Below are 24,501 nucleotides of genomic sequence, written 5' to 3' on the forward strand. Positions count from 1 at the left end.
CTGTCATGTCAATAATTCAGTCACGTTGGACCAAGCCACCTACAGTGCCACCCCTTGTTGAATGCTGGGATGTGTGTTAATTCAGCGTTGCAATGAAAATGAAGAAATAAACGTGTCCGAATAGCAGGGAGCTGGGTGGAACTACTGAGAACCACTACTGAAACGTAAAAAAGGGTTGTCCCTGTAAAATGTAGCAAGTTCTGTTCTGGCTGTAATTAAATAAGCAGGATTGACAGATGGTAAAGAGATGATGAAGGAGGACAAAAAGCCCCAGTATTGTTCTCAGGTAAAACTAAGATTCAGTTTGTACCTGTATTTGTTACAGAAAGCAAGGCAAATAGAGATGCAGTTTGGTGAAAATGGAATTATGTATGTATAGAGTAGGAATTGTGAAGAAAAATCTTTTCTATTGCTGGCAATGTTTTTGTTTTTTTTTATACTTCTCTTGAGGTGATTAAGAAAATGATTTTGGTAGTCCAGTTGGAAGATAAATTTTGACACTTTCCAATCATTCCTTAATTACAGTTGTTGATGACTTGAGAGAAGCTGGCTATGGGGTGCGAGTAATGGTGACATCCGCTGTGATGTACTCAGAAGGCAGCAGGACTGTAAGGTTTCCTGCAATTTTTGTCTACACAAATTGTACAAAAGCTACTCTGGGATATAATATTTCTCAAGCAGTCAAATACTGTTCTTTAAAGGTTCTTAAAATTGCTCTAGTAAATACGTTTTCTAGGTAGATAAAACCAAAATAACTTAGAATGATTTGCACCACTGTATTTCTCTGCCATATTTTGCTGCCGTGGTATATATTCCCGCTTGCATCGGAACACACTAGTACTGCTTTGAAGTAAGAATCATACTTGGTTTTCCTTCATTTTAGCCATTTGCTTTTTACAAGATGACCATTTCAAGGTGGAAGGCTATGGTGCACACTTTCTGCTTTCCAAATTGCTATTCAGAATTGAATGGACTGAATTCGGGATGGACATTGGGGAGTGAAGGAGGCAAATATTCTGATAATTCAGCAGTAATTGCACATCATGTATTTATTTGCGGTGAGGGTATTGAAGTCTTGCTTTATCAAATTACTCCTTAGCCCAACAGGTGAAGCTTGTCTTTGCAGAATACAAAGCTTTCTTGGGAGCTGGTCTGAGGGAAGGCTGAGAACCACCAGCAACCTCTGTGTCTTCTCATCCATCTACAAGGAGTACTCTTTATCTTGCATTCTCCAGGGCACAGAAGCGTGTATTAAAACACCAGATGGAAACTGTGCGCAAGTGCCTCCTTGAAAAGTATTTTTAAGGATCTCTGTGATCGGACTGTGTCATTCCATTAATTCAAATACATCGATGCAGAACTGAGCATCCAGAAACACCAGTAACTCACAGTGCTGATGGATTGACCATTTTTCTGAGGCAAAGAATGGTTTATACTGACTTGTATTCAGCATGATTTGACATGATGTCACTTTCGATTCCTTTTTACCAAGTAATTCAAATACGGTCCATTCAGAATTTGTAATATAACAGTGAATGCTGTGATTTTGCTTTTTCTTTAGAGTGGTGAGACTGCTAGTGGTAATTACTAGATCTAAAAATAGATATATGGGCTAACTTTCAGATCAGAAATAGAGGGGGGAAATGGAGTGCTAATACAAGCGTTAACTTTTCACACTGAATCAAGTACCTCCTGTTAATATGAAAGTCACAGAAAACTGGTGTGCTATAGAGGATAAACCGGCTCCAAGGCCTGAATTCTTACACCTCTGAAAACCAAGACACTCATCACAAATTATTTTACTTCAACAGATGGTCACAGCAAACCTGTTTCTGCAGCCTCCTCTTACATAAGAAAGGATTACTTATTTCACTAAAACACCTCATATGTTAAAGTGAAGAAGGACTGTATAGAGACCTACCTCCAACAGTCTATTTTTGAGGGAAGTTGTGGTTTGTTTTTTTGTTTTGTGGGGTTTGTTTTGTTTTGTTTTTTTGAAAGGTCAAAATGGAGGATCCAGACTTTATAGTTTTAGCCACAATTTTTATACTGGCAAATGTGATTAAAATCCCTTGCTATAAAATCTGGTTCATTTCTAAGGATAAAGATTTGTATCGGTTAGACTGAGCTTCAGCAGATTTAATGGTCTTTATATTTGGCTCTGTCATTTCTAGAGGGATCTATGAAGTTGAATGGGTGAAGGTTACACTTACTTTATAGAAAAACCTGCTTTTGAGACTTCTTTTGACAGCACAGAAGATGTTTATTTTTTTTTCACTGTACTGTTTGTTTCCTTGTTCAGTGGCTACTATTTTGATCTATATTATGCCCACTACAACAGCAGTTTTACATTAAATGGTCAAAATACCAGCATGGAAAATGAGAAGAAACTCACACAGCATGAAATCTATGTGCTTTTTTGGAGAAGTGTAAGTAGAGACATTCTAAAGTACTTACAGCAGAGGACGATTTAATGTTAAGTCATATTTTAATTCCATCATCTTAGTCTTACTATGCACATCAGTATTATCTCCATTATGTTGATGGGTATTATAAAGCACAGAGGGGTGAGGTAAATGGTCCCTCAAGTCTTATAATGAATTGCTGAGAAAAATCTCAAAAGCAGCTTGAGAACCTGAGTCTCTGATGCCTGGTTTTGCTGCTTGCCTGTCACAGCCACCTCCTTGTTGGGATCCAACAGTCATTTCCTTGTGAACCTTGTTTGAACTGTTGATGGTGGCAGTTGTCCTAATATACTGGTCTATGACCAGAGCAGGCATTTTTGCTGTTGCTTTTCTAGGGCATAACCTTCAGCAGAGAGGTTGCAGGCACGCAGCTCAAAATACAGCAGAGTTGGCATAGCTTTAGGGTCTTGTGTTGAGGGGGAGGCTTTGCAAGAATGTAATTTTATTACAAGTCTTCTTTTGAGAAGAGGCTGTGTGCCTTTTGCAACCATGATCTATGTTTGTGTAGTGCAATGCGCTTTGGGAAACAGTTACTGTACCTCGTCAGCTTTCATTATGTTATAGGATTTACAGCAAATTGTTTTGATGCCATCATTTTATTGCAAAAAGTACTCTTCAGTGAATGAAACTTTTGAAGGTTCATGTTTAACAAGGTGAGTATTGATTAATAAAAGTCACAGCTGATGATTTTGCCTAAAAATACAATAACTGGATTTGGGAATAGATACAAAAAATGCAGTGCATTCCTAAGTTCTGAAGGCAAGTGTAGACAGAATACTGACATAAAACCAAACCATTTTTCATTATATGAGAATTTAGAGTGTCATGGGATCAGCCATTCCTGTTGCACTATATAATGGGAACTACAGACCATCAAATGCTTTTCTGGGGGGCCCAGATCTGACAGAGACACAGGGCAGCACAGAAATCACTTTAACTGCAACTTTTGTTGGAGATGCTTATATGAATGTTTAAATTGCCTATAACCTACACTGCTCATTTTCCTTCTTCCCTGATAGTTCATCAATTTGCAGTTTCACTTAGATGTGAATATCAGAGGGAAGTCAAAAGGTGTACCTGGGGTTGGAGGAACAAAATACATAAATTCCTAGCCTAAGTATGGTAAATCTTGGACACTAATTAATGACAATACAGACTTGAAATGCATATTGTAACATGACCTGTATCCCATGAATGTTTCCATAGTCTTGCAGATATGTAAAGACTTTGTCCATACTCATTCTACTGGTGAAAAACAGAGAAAACATCTGATTAATCGGTGGTTATGTGAACATTGTGAGTAGCTGTTTTGTGTCTTTCTAAGAAATGTCTCCACATGAGGCAGAAAATTTAAAGTGGGATTAAGGAATTACTTTACTGTAGAAATCATTTTAGTTGCAAAAACAAATCTGCACAACATGGCCCCAGTTCACTGAGAAGTGTTTCATCTATAGCGGATGTAGATTCCATACTCCATAAGAAACTTTGTGGCCTAAATCTGAATTAAAAAATTCTCCCAAAACCCAAAGATTGAACATATTCACTAACTGTAAATTTTAATGTGGATAAGAAATGTATCAACAATTGTTTTGTATTAGAATAATATTGGCATTGTGCTGCAGCTGCCCTGCCTGGTTGGATTTCTGTAAAAACTTGTGCTGGTGACCTGTGCCCTGTTCAGCAGAGGCACCTGAGAAACCCCTGATGTCATAGAGAGCGTGAGATGGGGAGCAGATGAGCAGGACTTACCCGAGGTTTGACAGGTTGTGTATATCGTCATTGAGAGTTTGCAGGGATTTACCATTCCCCAGAATTGATTGAGGCCACTGCAAAACGTGGCTTCAACTTCTCGTTTCGTCCTGTTTCAACTGGCTGTTGGCAATCTCGCATTTAGTTGTCAGAGCTTGTTTTCCAGGTGAACAGTTCAGCTTCTCAATGGCTTGCTGTGATTACTGTCAGTTAGCATGGTGTCACAACAGGTTGTTCGGGCATGAACCTGCATTGTTCTGTCTTACTCTCTTTCTCCCTGGCTGCAGCGATTATAACAGCCTGAATGACATCTGACCTTTCATTAATACCCACTGCCACAATTGTTTGCAAAGTCACATTCATAGCTCCAGGATACTGCAAACTCTTCCTAGTGATAAACCTTGAAAAAGATGCTCATAATAGGAGGTTTAGCAGACTTGGGTTTCTCTGTAGGCATAAATTTAACTTCTCTAAAAATTGTGGAAAACATGAAAGCCGATGATACGATTGGGAATTTCTGGTGCTTAGCAGTTTGCAAATCACACCGCTAGTATATCAGCAGTAGTACAACGAATGAAATTAATGGTCTTGCTTTCTGTATATGATGGTGGAAATGAGGGCAGTGTGTAGCTCATTTGAATTCATTTGCCATAAATATTTGATGTGTTTTTAAAAATTGCCAAATTCTCGTTTAGGGTTTTGAAAAAAAAATAGAATTGACTTCAAGAAACACTAAGCAGCTCTCAGCATTTGGTGTGACTGGTCTGGTTTTTGCAGCTGTATTTATTTATTTTTATCATGGTTGCACCCACAGGCAAAGGTATGATTGAGCTCGGCGCTGTCCAGATGTGAAACAGAGGGACAGTCTTGCCCTGGGCAACATGTAATCAGGCTGACAGAGAAATGAATGTGCTGAAGTCTTCTGAAAACTTAGCAAGGACTATAGGCATGCTGATGGTGTTTCAGATGGTGGGATCCTATTGCTGCTTTGTTCATGAACCCCAACGTCAGTATTGTTTCTGCATCCCCAGTCACCACCTTGATTTATGCAGCTAGAACTGACAGAAGTTTCGGTTATTGCCTTCTGAAACATTTTGACGTAGGATCCTTTGGTTCTGTATAAACATGCAATATTGTTTAGTAATCAAAGAAAAAATATTTCACAGACCACAGAGGTCTGTTTGCAGGCAATTTGGGAAGACTAGCTGTCTGCCTGGGCAATTTTTCTTCTTGAATGAGGCTTGTTTTTTCATCATGTTTTGAGTTTTTTGGTTGTTTGGTGTGGGTTTTTTTGTAAATGTAGCATCTTTGATGTCTTTTAAGTCCCACAGGCCCTTTTGTTTTCAGTAGCAAGAAATGAGTTGTAGCCTATTCCTCTAAAAACTTTTTCTTGTCTGCTTATTAGTTCTCTCAAAGAAATGCCTAGGAGCAAGCTGATGAAGTGAGGTAGATTTGACTGTGAGAGACTGTCAGGCAAGAGAGTATATAACCCTCTCTCTCTCTCTCTTTTTTTTTTTTTTTTTTTTTTTTTTACCCTGCCTGTCACTGAACTGTTTAACTTGCAATAAATTATCGAGAACTGTTAGTAAATTAGTATGCCACCTGGGACGGGCTGTTGATTATTGTGTGATTTCTATTTACTTTTCTGGAATGGGCTGCAGTCTCAGATGAGTGCTTCTTTCAGGAAACTCACTTGTAAAAATGACAAAAGGCCATTTTTTCTGGATATAGATTATACTGAGAGTTTTTAATTAACTTTTAATTATGTGAAAGAGGCTCTTCATATCTCCTAGTGTTTCTTTTTTTTTTTTTAATGTCTCGTCCTACATGGCTAACTCACACCACCCTGCCTCTACCCAGTTAGTTGTGTTGTATTACAGTGAATTTGATGGTGCTTACAAGTTTTTAGGATCATTATCTCAAATACAATTGGTATAAAAGACTATAAATCTTCTTACACTTTTTATCAGTACTTAGCTATGGTTCAGGGCTGCAGTGGATTAAAACATAAGATTTGAAGGACAAGGTGTCCTGGAAAGTTACACTGGAAAGGATTTTATAAACATAAGAACATACATTATGTTGTTTGCAAGGCTAATACCAACAGAAAAAAGAAGAACAAACAAACAACCCCAACAAAGTTTGAAACAAATCTGAGGACCAGAAAAGGTCATTTGAATGTATTCTAGAATAGAGATGAGCAATTAAACATTCCCAGTTTTTATAACTGATGCCAGAAAATCAAGGGTGGAATCTCATCATTCTAATTCTGGAATCTGAGATGCTGTCTCTTCAAAATGTTAGGGGCTTGGACTACTAGAGCAACAGACCCCACTTTACCTAGGCATCTGGCTCTCTCCAACAAGATAAATAGAAATCTCTGGAAAAATCCAGAGGGCAATCTAGTCTTCCCAGCTGCAGTGCTTGCCCTTCGCTATGGGTTGTACAGGGAGCAACAGTTGTGGGGGACAATGAGGTGGCTGTTGTTGAGACAACAGCAATTGTTATATTCCTCCATCAACACACATTTTCAGGATGGTGCTTGCAGAGTCACATTCACTGTGCAGGCTGCAGAAATGAGCTGGTAGGAAACATGTAAATTTCAAAAAAAGCAAATTAAAAAAAAATCCTCCGTCTGGGATGGAATAACTTCAGCAACTGTATGAATGGGGCTGACTGCCTAGAAAACAGCTTTGTAGAAAAGATCTTGGGTTCCTTGTTGAACTCCCAAGGGCAGAGCAGTGTGCCTTTACAACAAAGCAAGCCAACCACATACTCTTTCCAGAGTGTAGCCAGCAGGTCCAGGGAAGTGATCCTTCCCCTCTATTTTGCAACTGCATCTGGAATAGGTCCTCCAGTTGTGGGCTGCCCAGGACAAGAAAGTCGTTGACATACCAGGGGGCAGCTAGATCCAGAGCTGGGCACAAGAGACACAAGGAGAGGCTGAGGGAGCTGGGCTTGTTCAGCCTTAATAAGGCTCAGGGGAGATCTTGTTGCTGTCTAAAACCAGCTGTGCATGAAGATGGAGTCAGACTCTTCTCAGTGGTGTGGACTGGAGGTAGAGCCAACAACATTAGCTGGAACACAGGAGACCCCAATGGCTTACAAGGAAGCAAATTTTTATGATGAGGGTGGTTGAACACTGAAACAGGCCATCCAAATTGCGGGATCTCCATCCTTAGAGATATTCAAGACTGGAGGGGACGTGGTCCTGAACTATGTGCTCTACTTGGCCTTGACTGAAGGAGGAGGTTGGACTTAGATGACCTCCAGAAATCCCTCCCTACCTATATATTTGTATCATTCTCTTCTCTTTGGCATTCTAGGAGTTATACTGGACGAATAATTCCCAGTAGCCACATAGCCTGTCCCTTAGCACAACAGGTGATCTGAGGAGCATAGGCAAAGAACAGGAAAAAAAACAGTGAGATGAGCTGAAGTTCTTTCCTGGGAATAAGAACATGTATATTTGAAAGGAAAGAAAGAAAGGAGGAGATGGTAGAAACATGCAATAAATTGCATCCCTACAGTAGCGGGATGAGATTTGTTATTTGGTCATTGGAAGTGGATGGTACTTTAAATTGAAAGTTTGAAGTTACATTTCAATATGTAACTTTGTTCGTAAAGAACAACAACTCCTATTATCAATATATATTGATAACATCAATATTTACATATACAATATATACATATACAATATATACCACTTCCAGTAGCCACATATATACTTCCAATATTCTTGAGACAGTCCAGTGACTTGTATGGTAACTGGTGCTTTCTGCTAATGAAATCAGAACAGGAACAAAATGGAGATTTTGAGGAGAATGGTGGAGAGGTATTTTTCCCTCCTTTTTTTGTTGAAATGCAGTTGTTCTTGCCAATATATCTCCTTCGATATTTTATGCACATTCCTGAATTTCTGTGGTTTTGTAGTTCCTCCATGCCCTTTTAACACCACCTGTAAGCACACATATATTTTTATTCCCATCCTGTTGGTATCGATGTGAAATGTAGAGAAACTGTGATATATGTAAAGTCTCAGAAGACATTTGTGTTACAGCCCAAGAACTGCTACAAAATCTTTTGTTAAATGCCAACATGGTGGTAGAACAATGTTTCGTTTGGGTTCTGCTTTAGATAGGGTCAGTCCCAGGATCTGCAAAATGGTCAGTTTGCAAAGTTCCTGCTGACCGAGAACAGAATTGGTACCCCAAGACTAATGTTGGTATGATGACTTTAGAGTTCTGTGTAGTTGTCTGTCTTAAAAGAAAATCCAGGTGATATCATTATTTTGTCTTTTTCAGTATCAGCCATAGTTCATAGCTGAATCTCTAGCCACATTCTTGCCAAGAGAGAAAGCTCCTGATATCTTCCTGGCTGCCTTCTGTGTCTGTTTCCAGCTTCTCATTTTCAGTAAAATATTGTTAAAAAAAAATATAAATCCCCTGGATTAATTACAAACTTTTCATGAGGATTAAATGTTAGTAAAAGTGAGAGAAAAGGGATTAGTAGAAGTGTTTGTGCATTCATTTAATTTACTTTCCTATTCGCTTTTCAATTTTTCATTAAAACATACTGAAAAAGGGCCAAAATAACACGCTTGGGAACAAACATAGAAACAATAACCCTTGCCCCTAAATTTTACAAATCTAGCAAATGAGCAAAAGAGCATTGTTTCTATTTCTGTCTTGGTTTTGCTGATGTACAGCCTTTTCTCTCTCATATATATGCGAATGTCTACAGAATTCCCTAAGGTTTAGTAATCACAGCATTCAGCTGGGAAGATACCATGACTATGTTCCTGCAACAACATACACAAGTGCTCTAACAACTGATCAGCAAAGTCAGTGTCTCTGTCCCAACAAATATTTCTATGTATCTGCATAAGGTGGAACAGCCTCAGAAGGAATATCTTCATCCCCTAATTCCCTCATAGCCCTTAGGAATCATGCTGGTAAATCTGATGGAAGTTTCCAGCAATACATTTCAGTTATGGAAAAATGATTCTTTTCAATAGGGAAAAAAAAAAAGTTTTATACATCATATTTCAAAAGCTCAAATCAACACCCACCTAAGTACACCTGGAAAAAAACTAGTGCAATGAGTGCCAGGTATGTGCATTTACTAAAACCCTACCTCAATATAAAATGGGTACTTTTTACAACTGCAAAAATCTAAGCCCTGCTGGAGAAAGGTTTATTATCTACAGTGCTGCTAGAATCAGGCACAGCAGTAGTGTATACTTCTGAATATAAAAGCTCTATTCTTCAGTGACGTCCTTTTTCTATTAATGAGATTCACCCTAATGGGACCAAAAATTACTTTAGAAGACATTTCCTTCTGCTTTTCAAGGGCTTTTTTCCAGTCCATTTGGACTGGATATCAAAGATAAGGGGAAATATTTCAATAGCAAGAGCTTTTATAATTAAGCTTTGTAGCCTACATAATGGAGATATGGCCAAATTCAAGTGAAAAATAATTACTGTTTTTCCAGCGCTTGCTGCTTCTGCTCTGCCTCCCTTTCTTCCCCCCCTTCCATCTTTCCCTTCAAAACCACATAATCGGTTGTGCCTTACTATGAAAGACTCACTTGATGCAGCTCTTTCCCCCAGGTTTGTATTTTCCCCTGTGGTCTAGGAGAGAAGAGCTGTTCAATCTTTAACTATACCCAGACCTCCATTAAGAAGAGCACCTACAGTTCTCGAAAGGAAGCAGGTGCTTCCTGATGGGTAAGGACTTTAATAACTCACTTCGCAGTGCCAGCTACCCCTTTAGATATGGGAACAGACCAATTCAAAATACAGCGTGAGATTCATCTGAAAGACTTTATAGATGATGCTAAGATGGCCGTGATGGATGTTGTTTTCCAGTCTTCAGGAATCTCCCCCAGTCACTGGAGCCTTTCAAAGCTCTCGGTGATTTCAGCCAGCTGCTTCAGCAACTTTGGATATAGCCCGTCTGGTTCCGTGAACCTGTGTGTATTTGCAGATGTATATACACACACACACGCACACAGGTAGATATACACACACGCATATCTCCAAGTCTGGCAGATGCTGCTTATTCTTTATGATTTGTAATGGAGTTAAGTACATTGATCTCCATAGGAAGTGCTCTATAGAATTTGGAAAGAGAGGATTACAGGGGCTTGAAGTTGATGCCTCAACTGGCGTTAGGGATATCTTGGGAACATTATGGGATGGCCTTTGGCTGTGAGAACACTAGGAACCTGTTGAGTATTTGGGATTAGAGGGGACAATTTGTGCAAAGTGATATTCCCCAGAGTAATGTTTTGAGGGCTTCCTTTTCCAGTCTTCCAAGAAAACTCTCATGTAGCCATATAGTAGAACTGAGTTTTGTAATAAAAGACCAAAAGTGTACCCTTGTAATATTTTTAAGGCAGATGAGCTTTTACGTATTACACAAGATGCTGAGGTCTTGATCAATCCCATATTTTTAACTACCACAACTGCCTTTCTTTCCTTCATATTTTCTTCGCATCCACTAATCACCATCCATGTAATTTCTCTTTGAGCTTAGTGCAGTTTTTGCTGCTGAAAAATTAATGGCTGGTGACTAGGAACTGTTTGACCTGTTTCTTCATTAAATTAGATCAACACACATATGCAGTTATTTGTTGTGCATCCATTATCCTGTTTGGGAAGCATTGTTTTGCGTTTTTACTCTGTAATGTCTTCCGGCAGAAAATATTTGCAGGTTTATTGGAGGTCTGCAAAATAACTTTTTCAATTAGATTAATCTGTGAATGCCTGAGCTAAAAAGATCAGTATGTGTGTGTTCTGTCTGGGAAATACCGATGTTTGTGGAGATGTTGGTGAGAAAGAATGAAACTTGCCCATTTCTGCTGTGCAATACAACTCCCTTTTTTTCCTCCAAGTCATGCAAAATGTCCTTGGTTTATGAGCAATATAAAACCTGGTTAGGGAACATTCCCCTGCTGTCACAAGAGCACTTGGATATCGATACAGTGATCGTCCCACAAAACATCTCAACATTAACTTTTGCTGCTCTTAGATGTAGGAACTGTACAATGGGTACATTAAATGATCACTTTTGCTGAAGAATTAACAATAGCCAGGCTAACATTGGACCTTGCAGGAAGACCAAAGGACTCTTCTGGTTTTGCTTTAAACAGAGACAAAAAAGTAGTATCCATAAAAAATAGCGTTATGTTGCTTTATGTCAACCTTAAGTACCTAATAAAGCTTCTGTTCTATGCAGTGTAAGTCCAGTCTGTGCCAGTATAATATATCCAGAGATCCACTGGATATATTATACTCCCTATTAATTAACTACTTGCTTATAATAGCACCAATGTATTTTGCAGAAGATTAACAATGTATGTGTATCTTAGTTCTGCAAGACGGGTGCAAATAACGTTAGAAAAAATAGCTATTAAAGAAAGGACTGTCCATGAAGATGTTGAGTACTGTTTCTTCTCTTCCTCTGCTGTGACTTTTGGCCTATTCACACCTCTCTTAGCATGTTGCAGGAATACCAAATTTGCCTAACATATGTGAGTTTTCTAGAATTCTTGGGCTGGCAGCACGAGTTACTGCTCTGAAATGTTTTTGAACAGAGCTTTCCTCGTGAAAATTTGGCCTGCCACGCTAGTCAAGTGGCAACAATTTTTTGGTTCCAGCAGGTTATAGATAGATGAGATTTGTTCCTGTGGAGGAGGAGGTAATGATCTACTTGCTTATCCTAGCTGACACTTCTCTAAATAAGACGACTGAAGAATTGAGCTGTAATTGGTATCCCCTAGAGAGCTGGCATAGTCAGCATCTTTGAGGTGTTCAGCTACAGAGATCTGGCAGATTTAGATATATGCAGGTTGCCAATAAGTGCAACAGGGCAGGATTTTTAGGCTGGTCGTCAACATCTGTCAGAACTTTTGTAGCTGTTTCTCTGTGGGCATTCATTATTATGATATGTAACTACCCTTAAACTTGCTTCCACTGTAGTGAATGCCCTAGAGAAAAGCCAACTATTTCAAAGCTATTTCTTTTTACCATCAAATTATATCATTTCAGGCCTGGCTAGTTGCCGTATGATCCAGTTGTTCTCTATCCAGTTGCTCTGAACACATTTTTCTGTCAAGTTGCTAACTCTGATGTTCATTCCCTCTTCAGCATGTCTCATGTGTTACCAAGTGCTCCAGTTGGTTACCAACTCATTTTGAGATCCTAACCTCTTAATATTCACTCCACATCCTAAAGTGCCTAATATGTTACTGATACTATATAACTAATATTAGAGCTTCAGATGTGATATTCCAAATGATTAATGAGCTGACCACAATGCAGGGGAGATGAAACTGTAATACATGCTTTCCATCAGCCCCACCAGGATTGCTTCATATGGCCTTTGATTGTGTCCTGAGATTATGTGATCAGTGTAGCAGATATTTCTCAGGAGCCATCCTTAACATTCCCACCTTCCCTTCCCTTATGGCGGTTCTCACAGGGACTGTTGCTGTTCTGAAATGCATCTGTGTGACAGTTTGAAAGGGGTTCTTCAACAGAAAGTAAATACAAATTCTAGAGGGAGCTGTGAATGCTTACCGTGAAAAGTAATATACTGTTCTGGGATGTATGTACATTCATGTATGCATGTATTCCATGAATGTCCATTTATATAATTCAGTTGCACACAGAAGCTGATTTTCCAGCTCTTGTTAGTTTTCAGTGATTCATTAATGATTAGATTCACTAATAACTGACATTTGTGAGGAGTCATTTTTGGGGGCAACTTCCAGGGAAAATCTACAAGATTAAACTGCTATCTGGAAGGCATTTTATTTTACTCTCTGCCTGGAATTACTCTGAGTTGATTATTTAGATATTGTTTTTACCGCTATGAGAGTAAAGGGACTATATTTCACTCTGCAGCTGTGCCACTTGAGTTATCAGGTCTTTCATACCATCCAAGATAAAAATCATAACCCTTGGCATTCCACTTTGTGTGTTTTATGTAATGCCATCTGAGAAGCAGCATCTCACAATTGGGACCAAGAGCTAGAGTAATTTCTGTATTAGCCAAGCATATCTAATAACACATAAATTATGTAAATTTTAAACCCAAGAAAAATAGATGAGTTAGTTACTTAATCTGAAGAATGTTGTGGGTGTGACTGCAGAGCTGTGAAGGTCTGTGAATACCGCCCTGAGACTGGCAGTATTGCCACAAAGAATATTTATCTTCAGAACTCGTGTAGACATGCAGGTTTATGCGATGGTGTCACTAAGAGTTTGGTCCTGCCCTATGCCCAAGCAGCCTTGTCTCCAGTTTAGCTAAGAACCTTCATCTGGGTGTAACATTACCTGTTCTTAATGGAAATTAGTTGACCTTAGTTTAAAATTAGTTGTGTCATGAAGATTTTTGCTGGAATGAGTCCAGCACTCCTTAGGATTGAATCCCCATAGCCAAATCCTCTATGTCCAGTGGGAATTCCGTCTACTGGAGGGCTCTGAAGAGATGTGAGTGCTTCCTGGGCACGCTTGGCCTCTCAATGCACGGCTGCGATCTGCTTAAATGAAGAGGGTTGTTTTTTTTTTTTTTTTTACTCAACCTGAAGGAGGTTTCCTCTTTCAAGGTCAGTTTAGAATGCTGAGGAATATACGGTGTCTTGATTTCTGACCATATGCAGGATTATAGAATTAAAAACTGGTGTGTCTCATCTGTCTCACCACTTAATGCAGAAATCTCCTGTGGCAAGTTAGATGCTGTGAGTCTAGAAATTTCTTCATGATGGACATTTTGACTTTTTCCTTTTTTAATACTAGAAAAATGGAAAGGAAGATAAAAGCTAGAATTAAAATTAAGATCAGTTGCTGAAGCTGAAAGAAACAGCACAATTGTAATATGTTAGAAGATTGCCTTGTTTTAGAGAAAGTGCTGATTAAGATCAAATTTATCTTGAGTTTACGTTTTGATTGGACCTAAACTGAAGGGAGGGGGGGGTTATATTTCAGACATAGTGCAAATGATGCATGTTAATATCCTGTGTTTATTGCCACTTGAAATTACAGCATAGCTTTGAATTGCTGCCAAATCTACACTTAAGACTCCCTAGTAATCATGATTATTCCAAGTCTTCATGGTAACAGTGGAAGAAGCAGTATGATACACAAGCTACTGTAGCCTAAGCTGTCAGATTCTTTTTATCCTTTGGGGCTCAGATTGTGATTCCACCCAGTACAGGGAATGGTTAGACACGCACATTGGTCAATCAGTCCTGAGAGATTAAATAAATGGATTTAATTATGGTGTTTTCAGATTTATTTGGCTTTTACATTACCTCCTGTCTCACTAACTTTTCCTGAAATGAGGAAAAGCATAGCATTTCTTTATTTCTGGAATGCTTTAATTCATATGTTGGCATGGTGTAGTATTTTTTGGTTTTATTAGAAATCTTTTTTGCATTCCTCTCTGTTGATTTAAAACATATTCTATTTTTACTCATTTTCTTTACAATCCATGGGGTAGTTTATCTCCTTGAAATGTTCTTTTACCTCTGCTTAACTATTGGAAATTGTAGATTTACATCTGATCTGAATGTATACACATGTTACTGTGGTTTATTTACTGATGGGAGATTAAGAAGTGAGGGCAGGGATAAACAGCATAATATAGAGTTACAGTTTACTAAAAAAATATCAGAAGAGTCTCACAGGAGGGGCAAATGCTCTGTAAAAAGTTGTTTAAAAGAAGCTTAAGTAAAATTTAGATGTGATTAAAATCTGTTCTGGTTTTTGGATACACAATTATTCAAGCAAGTAGTTGTTTATTTTGAGTTAAAACCCTCAGCAATTGCTGTTAGTCAGCTCTCCAGATAGCATGTCCCAGTTGCATCTCTTCATCAGTTGCTAGCAGGAAGGTTTTGCTATTTGTTCCACTTACAAAGTAAATAAAACTTGTTAGGAAAAGCGTTGCATGTGGGTACGATATTTACTCTGGAATATTTTCCTCAATAAGTAGTGTTAGCCAGCAGGCAAATCTGAGCACCCAGTGTGTTAGCTGTGGGAAGCAATTCTGTATGCCTGGCGCATAATGATCAGCTTAAACTATTGAAATATAAATCAGAACACTGAGTGAAATTCAAAAATATTTCATTAAATTAAGTATAATGCGTGTGTGAATAAAAGTATAGTTAGGGACTCTGCCATATATGCTTAATGCCTACAATCTTTAGGCTATTTTATTTTCTGATAGATTTAACTCTGAAAGATGCATCGTATTTTTGAAGGACAGCATTAGCAAATAGCACAGTGTGTTTGCATTTCGTTGTAGCTAGCATTTTTCTTATGACTTCAGTTTCTAAAATGATGTTCTCTGCAAGCCGCTCTTGGGTCCTCATTGTGAAACTTAGACTCAAGACTCACTAACAATGAAAAACACTCCCAATTTTGTAATTACTTTATTATTTTGAAGCCAATATTTTGGTATTTTTGGAAGTGTAAGATTTATTGGACCAGAAAAAGAAAGCAAGACTAGTGCTGTAGTCCAGAGATTACAGTTCTGTACAAGGGCAGTTCATGCCTTTTCTGGACTATATGCCATACTGATTTGTTGTCTTAGTTGTATACATTTTTAAAAACATTAACAGGAGAGAATGGAATGAATGATAAGTTACAGAAAGTGTTATTTGGACTGGAAGACCATATCCAATGATGTTAAGCTTTCTATATGGAATTACTACGGTACTGCTTCTAGTGATAGAGCATGGAAGGACTTGTATGCTCTAGCATGGGTCTCAGGACCAGCCTAGTGCACACGTTAAAATGCGAGACCGTGCCAGGACACAAGCTTCAGCAGGAATTGTGGAGCTTGCATTGCGGCCTTCCTTGCGGAGTTTACTTCCGTGTAGGACCAGGTCCTTCTTTCTGTGGTCTGGTCAGGAACCAACAGGATTGAGTGCTATGTAGCTCACTCAGCATGCAGATAGTTTGAATTAATTTATTTCCAAGAAAAACTAGATGTTTTGAGCCTGAGTTGCAGATGGTAGTGTGGTAAAGAAAGTACAAATCTCTCTGCTGGGCATAAATGCTTCTTCGCTCCACCTTGCCGTGCAAGCGAAGGGACAGGGCAGCACATGACAGCCCATTCACCGTTAGGTTGGTGGTGTGCCTTCTGCAGAAAACCTGCAAATGAGTGTGTTACAAGAGTCTTTCAATGCTGTATCTGGGCCACCAGCAGCATACTTGGAGCGTATATAGTAATAAATAGATACTGTTTGAAGAGTTTACCAAGAGACAGGAAGCCATTGAATACAGTAGGAATGAGAGGTGGTATTTATGAAGGCGTCATTTATAGAGACTTCCCAATAAATATGACACAGATTCCTACTCTTGAGTAAAATATATCATTAAAAACCTACAAGATCATAGAAAGTTATGGGCTATTATCTTGCTCTTCTTCCTGACCTAGTCATGCAACCAGTAAAAGTAGATTTGGTTTAATATATGCTTTAGCATGGGGTTTCAGCGGTGAACCATACACCCTGAAGTACGTGCAATTCCCTCTTTTGTTCAACAGTGTAGTTCAATATGTGCCCCGTTTTAGGTATATGAAAGCTATTCAGAAACTAGTGCAACTGTGTATGTGCTTCAAGTACAAATGCACATGCTTAAGTAACCTGTCAAATTAGAGCGTCTACAAATGTTGCATTTATAGTTTTTCCCTAAAGACCAAGTGCAGTAAAAGCTCAGTCCAGCTGTCATATGTGTGATTCATTAGAAATTTCAAATTTTTAACTTCAGCTTTACTCTAAAAAAAGTAAGTCAAATTGTACTGTTTTGTCTAACATAGATCCTTCTCCATATTCACAATATTGTAATTCTGTTTGCATACTTGTTGCCATTTATTCTGTAAGCAATTCACAGTCACTGCATCACAGTGATCAGGATTCTGTGGTGTCTTCTGCATCATTTGCTGAATATTCTAAATACATCTTGAATTCAGGATTATTTTTTTAATTGTTTTTGAAGTGTAAGCCAAACAGAGCCCAGCTGGCCTTTGAAAATCCATGTTTTGTTCATAGGCTATCAGTTGATAAAGGCATCTTTTTGAATGTAAACTGGGCCTGATCTGGAAAGACAATAAAAATGGATCCTCACCTTGGCATTTTTAAAACGGCGCTATAACACACTGGCCAACTGCAAAAGGTGAAGAAGTTGAAGAGACTAAAATTCTGATTAAATTATGTGGGGAGAATTTCTTTGTTTCTGAAAGCTCAGCAAGAAGTTCATACAAGGAGACAGCTCAAACTATTACTATGTGTGAGTCAAGGTATTATATGGACCTGAGAAGGAAAGGCAAATAATTCACTGGCATGTTTTTCCGCATCAAAGTGAATTGCCATCTTATCCAAAATATGTCAGCAGGAGGAGAATGGTGAAACAATGGAGAGTTGTTATAAAGTAGTACTTTCTCCTGGGTCATTCTTCTGATATAACAGTGATTATTTTTGCATTTAGGATTTATAAAGGCAACCTCACTGGATAAAGTGATGTATTTAAATGGACATGTTAAAATGAGTCATTACTAGTATTAATTCTTTTTTGGTTAGTCTGAAGATTTTCTCATGTGGCCTCATGAACCACGAGGACCAAAATCCAAGGCAGTCATTTTGAGTGGAGATCAGAAGTGTGATCAATTTGGTGTGATTTGCAAAAGAAGTGATAGAATTTAACATTCACAGATTTGGTCAGGGAAGATCAATAGGATCTTGCAGTCCTTATCTCTTAGGTGCTTTTGAGTTTCTTGTTCACAAAGTTTTTATAGGTAAGGTAGGTAAAAATCTGACCTTTACACAAGAAATATAAGGCTATGTTGTCTCTTATAGAGAAAGCAATCTTCTGAATATATGTTGTTGGTTTTGTCTTTTAGATAATTCTTGTAAGTTCTTCCCATAATGACCGTGACCAAAGCCTTTTCATAAGCACCGATGAAGGAGCCACTTTCCAGAAACAGCCCATTACTTTCTTTGTGGAAACTCTCCTTTTTCACCCGAAAGAAGAAGATAAAGTACTTGCTTACACCAAGGAAGACAAGGTAAAGTTTGAAGATTCTGCATTTGAAATTTAGGAATTATTTTGTTAAGGAGATATAAAGCAGTTCTGATATATTGATTACTGTTGAGTTTTATGAAATATCAATTGTCCAGAAGGGAACCATATTAGGGTTTTTTGAGAGGCTTATTTAAATATTTACTGTATTCATGTCCAAATCTTTGGTTTTCACAATAATTTCAATCCTGGAATTTTCAGTTGATACGGATATCAGTAATATTTGTTCTCCTCTATAATATAGTTAAATATTACCTCTGAAACGTGCTCCTCCCTAGAAAGTGACCATAAGCAATTGCGCTGTGATTTATAGTATAGTAGAAAGTTAATGAAGCTGAAATAGTGCCTCCAAAGGCCGTTTGTGGGATGTAAAATAAAGTAATATAAAATAAACAGCACAGTTGTACAGCAGAAGAGGATTTTGGGAATTGCTGAATCTGTAGAAATGTAGAATCATTTTCTCTCTTATGATGTAATTATACCACTTTCAGATTCAGGAGTTGTAACATGTGGTTTGTGAATTTTTACCATCTTTCAGATTTCTCCTGGTTAATTTATAAAGTCATTTTTCTGAATGGGTTAGGCTAAACATGGACGAGTGAGTCACAGTCTGTAACTGAACTACACAGTCTGTGTAGTTCATCACTTTCATGGTGAAAAAATTGCAGCTGTAAAGTCACTGCGATTCTGGTCCTAGTAGTGGTCTTGACTCACCTCCATCATTACAGGTGTTATAAACTGAAATTAGATAAACTCTAGTCCATTTTGATCTTTGTCAGACTTCACAGAAGCTTTATATTTAGGTGGTGAGAGTAGTCAGAGCAAGTTTTTCATGCTGCAACTAAATAGTGCACTGATTTCAATGATGCTATATCAAGTCATCATCCTTTGGGATATTTTCTGGGATATATAAATTAATAGCTGATCCCAAAACAATTCATATTTATAGGCAATTGCAAATAAGGAAAGAACTAGAATAAAAAATATAGCAAAGCAAACTCAGGGACAAATTACATGACAAATTTTACTTAGCTTCAATTTGAAATCCTAACACAATTACAAATGCTGTGTAAACAAAATACTTCAGGGAAGCTTGAAGTTATGAAAAGCTCTTTTTTCACTTTGACTTTTGTTTCTGATGATAGATATAATTCCTGAATTTTGTATAGTTAGGAAATCAAATGTCTTGAAAAACCAAATGGCAGAAAGTGTAGTTCTGAATCTGCAAGTGTAAGGGTCCAAAGAAGTGTATTGAAGAAGTTGACCAGCCACAAGAAGTGGGTAGAAATATTTGCCAGAAAAGAGAAAGGGACAGGAGCACGAAGTGAAGCATTTGCTTTGTGTCTTGATGAGTTATGCATGATACGGAGGTTTTCAGGCAATTTGTACTTGGATCATCTTTCAGAGTGATACTATTATGTTGCCACATTTAAAATGTGACTGGAAAAAAACAAACTACAAAATACTCAGTAAAGAATAACTCTGCATTAGTAGCAGGAAGGATTAGGCCATCTGACAGACTTTTCTCAGGCTTTCAATATGACACCATGAAGACTTACTGGACAAGTCCTCCATCTTTACCTAAGATACAAGGAATGGAGGATGCTTTTGACTAAAACTGAGTCAGTAACTTGCTTAAATTTTGTGTAAGATCTGATATATTTGGCCTGATGGGGAGAGGAAGATGAAGCGATGTTGGTAAAGGAGGAGCTGAAAATCAAAATTGCAGCTTGACATGAAAAGAGGTCACTGTATTAAAATCAGTGGTCTTGAGAGGTAGTGTTGATCTGAATTCTATTTTTTTGAGTCAAGTAACTTTACCTTCACTGGAAGAAAGTAGTATCAATCTAAAACTCAGGAGAAGCCATTACCTCCTGTTACTCAAACGATTTCTTACAAGTGCACTTTTGAGAACACAAGGAAGACAGGATCATGTCCTTCATAAATAGCAATCTGGCTTCTCTGTCTACTGGAGCATCACAGCCTTTCTCACAACTTCTGATTTGATTTAGAACTTATTTTGTATTGCAAAATACGCATTGTTCTTTCATTCAGTACCCTAGATTTTGTTTAAATAAAGCTCTACCCTCTAGCTGACACTATAAATGAATGCAAATCCAGCCAATGTGATTGGATTAATCAATTTACTGCCTTGAATCTATACTCTTTTTTTCTGGCTACCTCAGTTAAAATGAATAACAATCAGCTATTCACTGACTCTATATAAATGCTTCTAGATCTTTTTAAACCTCATCAGGGATGCAGTAGATTTTAATTGTTCCTTTGGAAGCTGAAAAGATGAAAAAAAGGCAAAACTGAGAAAAGCATATTCAATTTTTTTAAGAAAGTGATTCCACACATTTGTTACATGGAATAAACAGAATTACAAGATCTATTAGATGTGTCTACTGAAGCCAGAGATTTTAGCTGTCCACTTATATGACTGTTTTCACCTCATATCTAACCTCATTTAGTAGTTTGACCAAGTGTACCTGTTAAAAACGAAAACACGTGTGGGTCATTTTTTTAATTAAAGGAAGTTGAATGTGTGCATAAATTAGTTACGCATTATTGTTTGTTTATTTCAAATACTGCATCAGTTAAAAATTCCTCTCAGTTTGAATCTGCCTTATTAGTCCTACTTCACTCTCTCTTACAGTAAGATTGCAAGGGCTTCCCCCTGCACTAACCCACACTGTTTGTTCATAAGCTCCCAGACTTCAGTCTTAAATGTGTGTGAGAGGAGGCCGTTTGGGTTTTGGGGGGCGGGGTGGGTTTGGGTTTGGTTTGGTATTTTTTGGCCCCTACTGCACAGGCATCACTGTTCTAATGGTGGGAATCTTCTCTCACTTTCTTGTGAAATTCATCCATGACTTATATCCCTTTGTCCATGTGCCAGTGTTGTCCCTTATCCTAAATAGCTCCTTTCCCTCCGGCCAGGAACCTCTGAATTTCCTGGCTTTCTTTGCAGCTTGGACACCAGGGTTAGGGCAGGGCATTAAACGATCATCTCTTCTAGATTTATAGCAGTCTGCTGAGGCAGGTAACTAGCTAAGCAGGGTCGACCTTTTAGAAAGATGGTCAAACCAATGGCTATCTTTTCTGTAATGCCTGTGGGTGACAAACGTTTGAAGAAGTGAGAAGCTTAGGTTCTCTGTTCTGCACAGTCTAGCCCATTCAAAGCCACATCCCTCCCTCCTCGGAGGTTGCTCTAAGCTATGTGCTATAAAATACTCTGGTTGCAGCAAACCCTAACCCACATCATAAAGCTAATATCAGAAAGTTAGCAGGCAATCAGGAGCCTGGCTCTGCAGCCCTGTCAGTAATGCATTTAGCTCTGAGGGCGAAGACTTTTTGATCCCTGATCGTTTCTGTCTATACAGTGACTAGGTGAATGCTAAAGCAAGCAAGCAGAGTCCTGATTGTAGTTTCTTACCTGAATTGTGGTCTACCCACTTTAATTGAGTGTGCAGCGGAACAAAGCACAGTCATTGTGAAGTGCAGAGAAACTGGGAAATACTGTTTTATCTCTAATTCAAATTTTAGTAAATTTACCCATACAGTTTATGCTGACATAAGTTACCTCAACCTGTATCCTTACATATTAAAATTGCCGGTTTTCTGTAGTAAAACATAATACATGATCATGGGAGGGTTTTTTTCTTCATTTGTCATTGAACCTGTCATTTTAAACCAAAAACATGTATTACTAGTCCTCATAAGACACTCTTCCCCAGAACAATCAGCAACTGAACTGGTAACTTATTCCCACATCAGAGAACAACAATTTTACTTGCCTTTTTTTCCCTATTAGAGATATTAAGAGAAAACCCATCATATGTAAATTGGATCAAATAAGAAATGCATGCAGACAGCAGGGGGCTTTAAATCTGTCTTTTTAGAAGTCTGATAGATATTTCCTGTTTTAACTAGAGGAAATGCACTATGAAGGCAAATGCTGAAGGAGGGAGATTTTTTAATAGCTATTTTATATCCCACTTTATTCTGGGGAAAACAGCTTTCATCTGCACTCTTGAGATCCATCCATATCATTTGCTTTTTTTACCGGGGTGAACTGTTCAGAGGGAAGGTGGAGCTGGAGTCGTCCTCCTCCAGGCCATCTTCTGCCTCTCTGTTGAGTGTCCGTTTCTCATGGGTCACAAATTGGTATCCATGAAGCAGGCTCTTAAGTGCATCTTTCCTCATCAAATCTCCTAAGCATTTCTCTAATATCTTTTAGTCCTATTTTAGCAGAGTTTTAAATCCATTGTCTTCCTGGCATAAGTATTTTTGATGAAATTAAGGCTTAAAGCATAAAGGGAATACTTGTCCTTGTTTGGCCAATAAATGGGAAGAAGGAGAAGCAAAGTGTCCTTTTACCATCCCTCTTGTGTAACCATGCTGAGGTAAAAAAGAATCTGACCCAAAATGAGCTGTGAATTATTTTCATGGTAGACAAGAAGATGTTGTCGCTGAGTTTTGTTCACTATAGATTATATTTTAAAAGCTTTTCTCTATGAAAGCTTATTACTCTGAAAATCATTATAGTTTCTGGTAATGTGTTTTGTTTGGGTGTTGTTTTTTTTTTATTGGTATGCAATCTGTCATTTTAATAGTGACATAGGACCTGTCTTTGAAGATGTACAATATTAACAGTTTTCTATAATCTAATTTTTCTTTTTATTGTTTCTTTTGTAGGTTTATGTATCCATTGACTTGGGGAAAAAATGGATCCTTCTGCAGGAACGAGTTTCAAAAGATCATATTTTTTGGTAAGAAGGCTGTTATTTTCCAAATAAAAAATGAAGAGCAAAATTATTTCATTCTAATCAAGAAAGATGTTTCCAGAGGTACTGGTGGGGACAGTACAAGCCTGGGTGTCTTTTGCAGATTGAATATGTCAATCTTGCTGCGTCCATTATTGCAAATTCACGCTCCTGCCAGTGATCATACTGAGTGTCAGCACATCTAAGGGTTATAGGTCTGGATCTATGGAGCCCAAGATTTAAAGAGCGCTGTAAGGTCCAATGAAATTGCTCTTCATTTTACTGGAGAAATTAATCTTAAGAAAGGAGAGCAGTCTTTTTGCAGAGAAAAATCTATAACGTTTTTTTAAGAGAGGTTGAATCAGATCTATTAACTGGGGTCATATATAAACTTAGGCTATTAAGGAAACGGGTGAAAAATATGACTTTATCGAGTACACATATATCAGATGATTTCATTTTCACCTCAGATATTTTGCAGTCTCTCAAAATGTTTAAGAAATGATTTAAGCAGGTTGATAAAATGTTAAAGAGTAAGTCAATGCCTGTTTTTTATACAAATTAATTTGAAAAGTATATAACTTCTTTTACACCAAAATTAACCTTTTGATCATGTTTTAATTAATTTTATATTTAAAAATGGTCAACTTGCACACTCAACGTTTATCTGATTTCTATTGAAAAAGTTGGAGACTTTCCCCTTTCACATTTTACTTCAGTCTGTAAGTATGGACTGTGCATAACTATGTGATTACCAATAACGGATATTTTTATTACAGGATTAGTCATAACATGCTAGACACTTGTGTTTTCTAAGTGATTTTTTAAATTTTACTTCTAGAAGTAGAATTAACTGATCTGTGTCAGTTGCATAAAGTGTAATTATCCATGTGTCTATGGAGCCACAGCTGGCTTTCAGCACTGTTTTGTGATTTGCTAGTGGTGTTGCCAGTATTGAAATGGAATTACCTGATCTTGGCCGCAAGATTTGCGATGTGTTTGGCATTCATGTTACAGTCCTCTGTTGTTCTTCATGTATTTGTTTTTCTCTTGAGTAGAGATAGATACTCATCCTGGCCATACTTAGGGAAAACCAAACCAAACCCCAACCTGCTTAAACTGCTGGTGTAGAGGTTACAAAACATGCAGAGCTGTTACGGTACCTACCGATACGTTGGCCCCCAAAAAAAACCCTTGGTGAGTCCAAAGGTGTGCTGGCACATGTGCTGCTGCTGAGGCTGGGCAGGGGGGAGGCTGTGACCCAGGGCAGGGACACGTGGACAGGTTAAACCCTGTTTGAAAGAGCTAGGAGCAGGAGACCAAACCTGCCCTGCTGCCCTCTTGGTGTAATTATCCCGGGACATGTCAAGGGAGCTTTTTCACGCTTCCAAGTGCCTCTTTTTCAATCTGCAACCTACCTACTGTCTGTAC

General features: G+C 38.1%; 1 protein-coding gene across 6 annotated transcripts in view; it reads left to right on the top strand.

Moving 5' to 3' along the window:
* Positions 1-24,501, top strand: part of SORCS2 (sortilin related VPS10 domain containing receptor 2) — a 561,511-nt gene that overhangs the window by 430,187 nt on the left and 106,823 nt on the right. For all 6 annotated transcript variants that reach the window (XM_075752553.1, XM_075752549.1, XM_075752551.1 and 3 more), the window contains exons 4-5: positions 18,126-18,290; positions 23,003-23,076. In XM_075752553.1, the coding sequence (XP_075608668.1) occupies positions 18,126-18,290; positions 23,003-23,076 (239 nt within the window). The remainder of the gene's footprint in view (positions 1-18,125; positions 18,291-23,002; positions 23,077-24,501) is intronic.

The sequence above is a fragment of the Balearica regulorum genome, chromosome 4 (genome assembly GCF_011004875.1).
Source record: "Balearica regulorum gibbericeps isolate bBalReg1 chromosome 4, bBalReg1.pri, whole genome shotgun sequence".
Lineage (NCBI taxonomy): Eukaryota > Metazoa > Chordata > Aves > Gruiformes > Gruidae > Balearica > Balearica regulorum.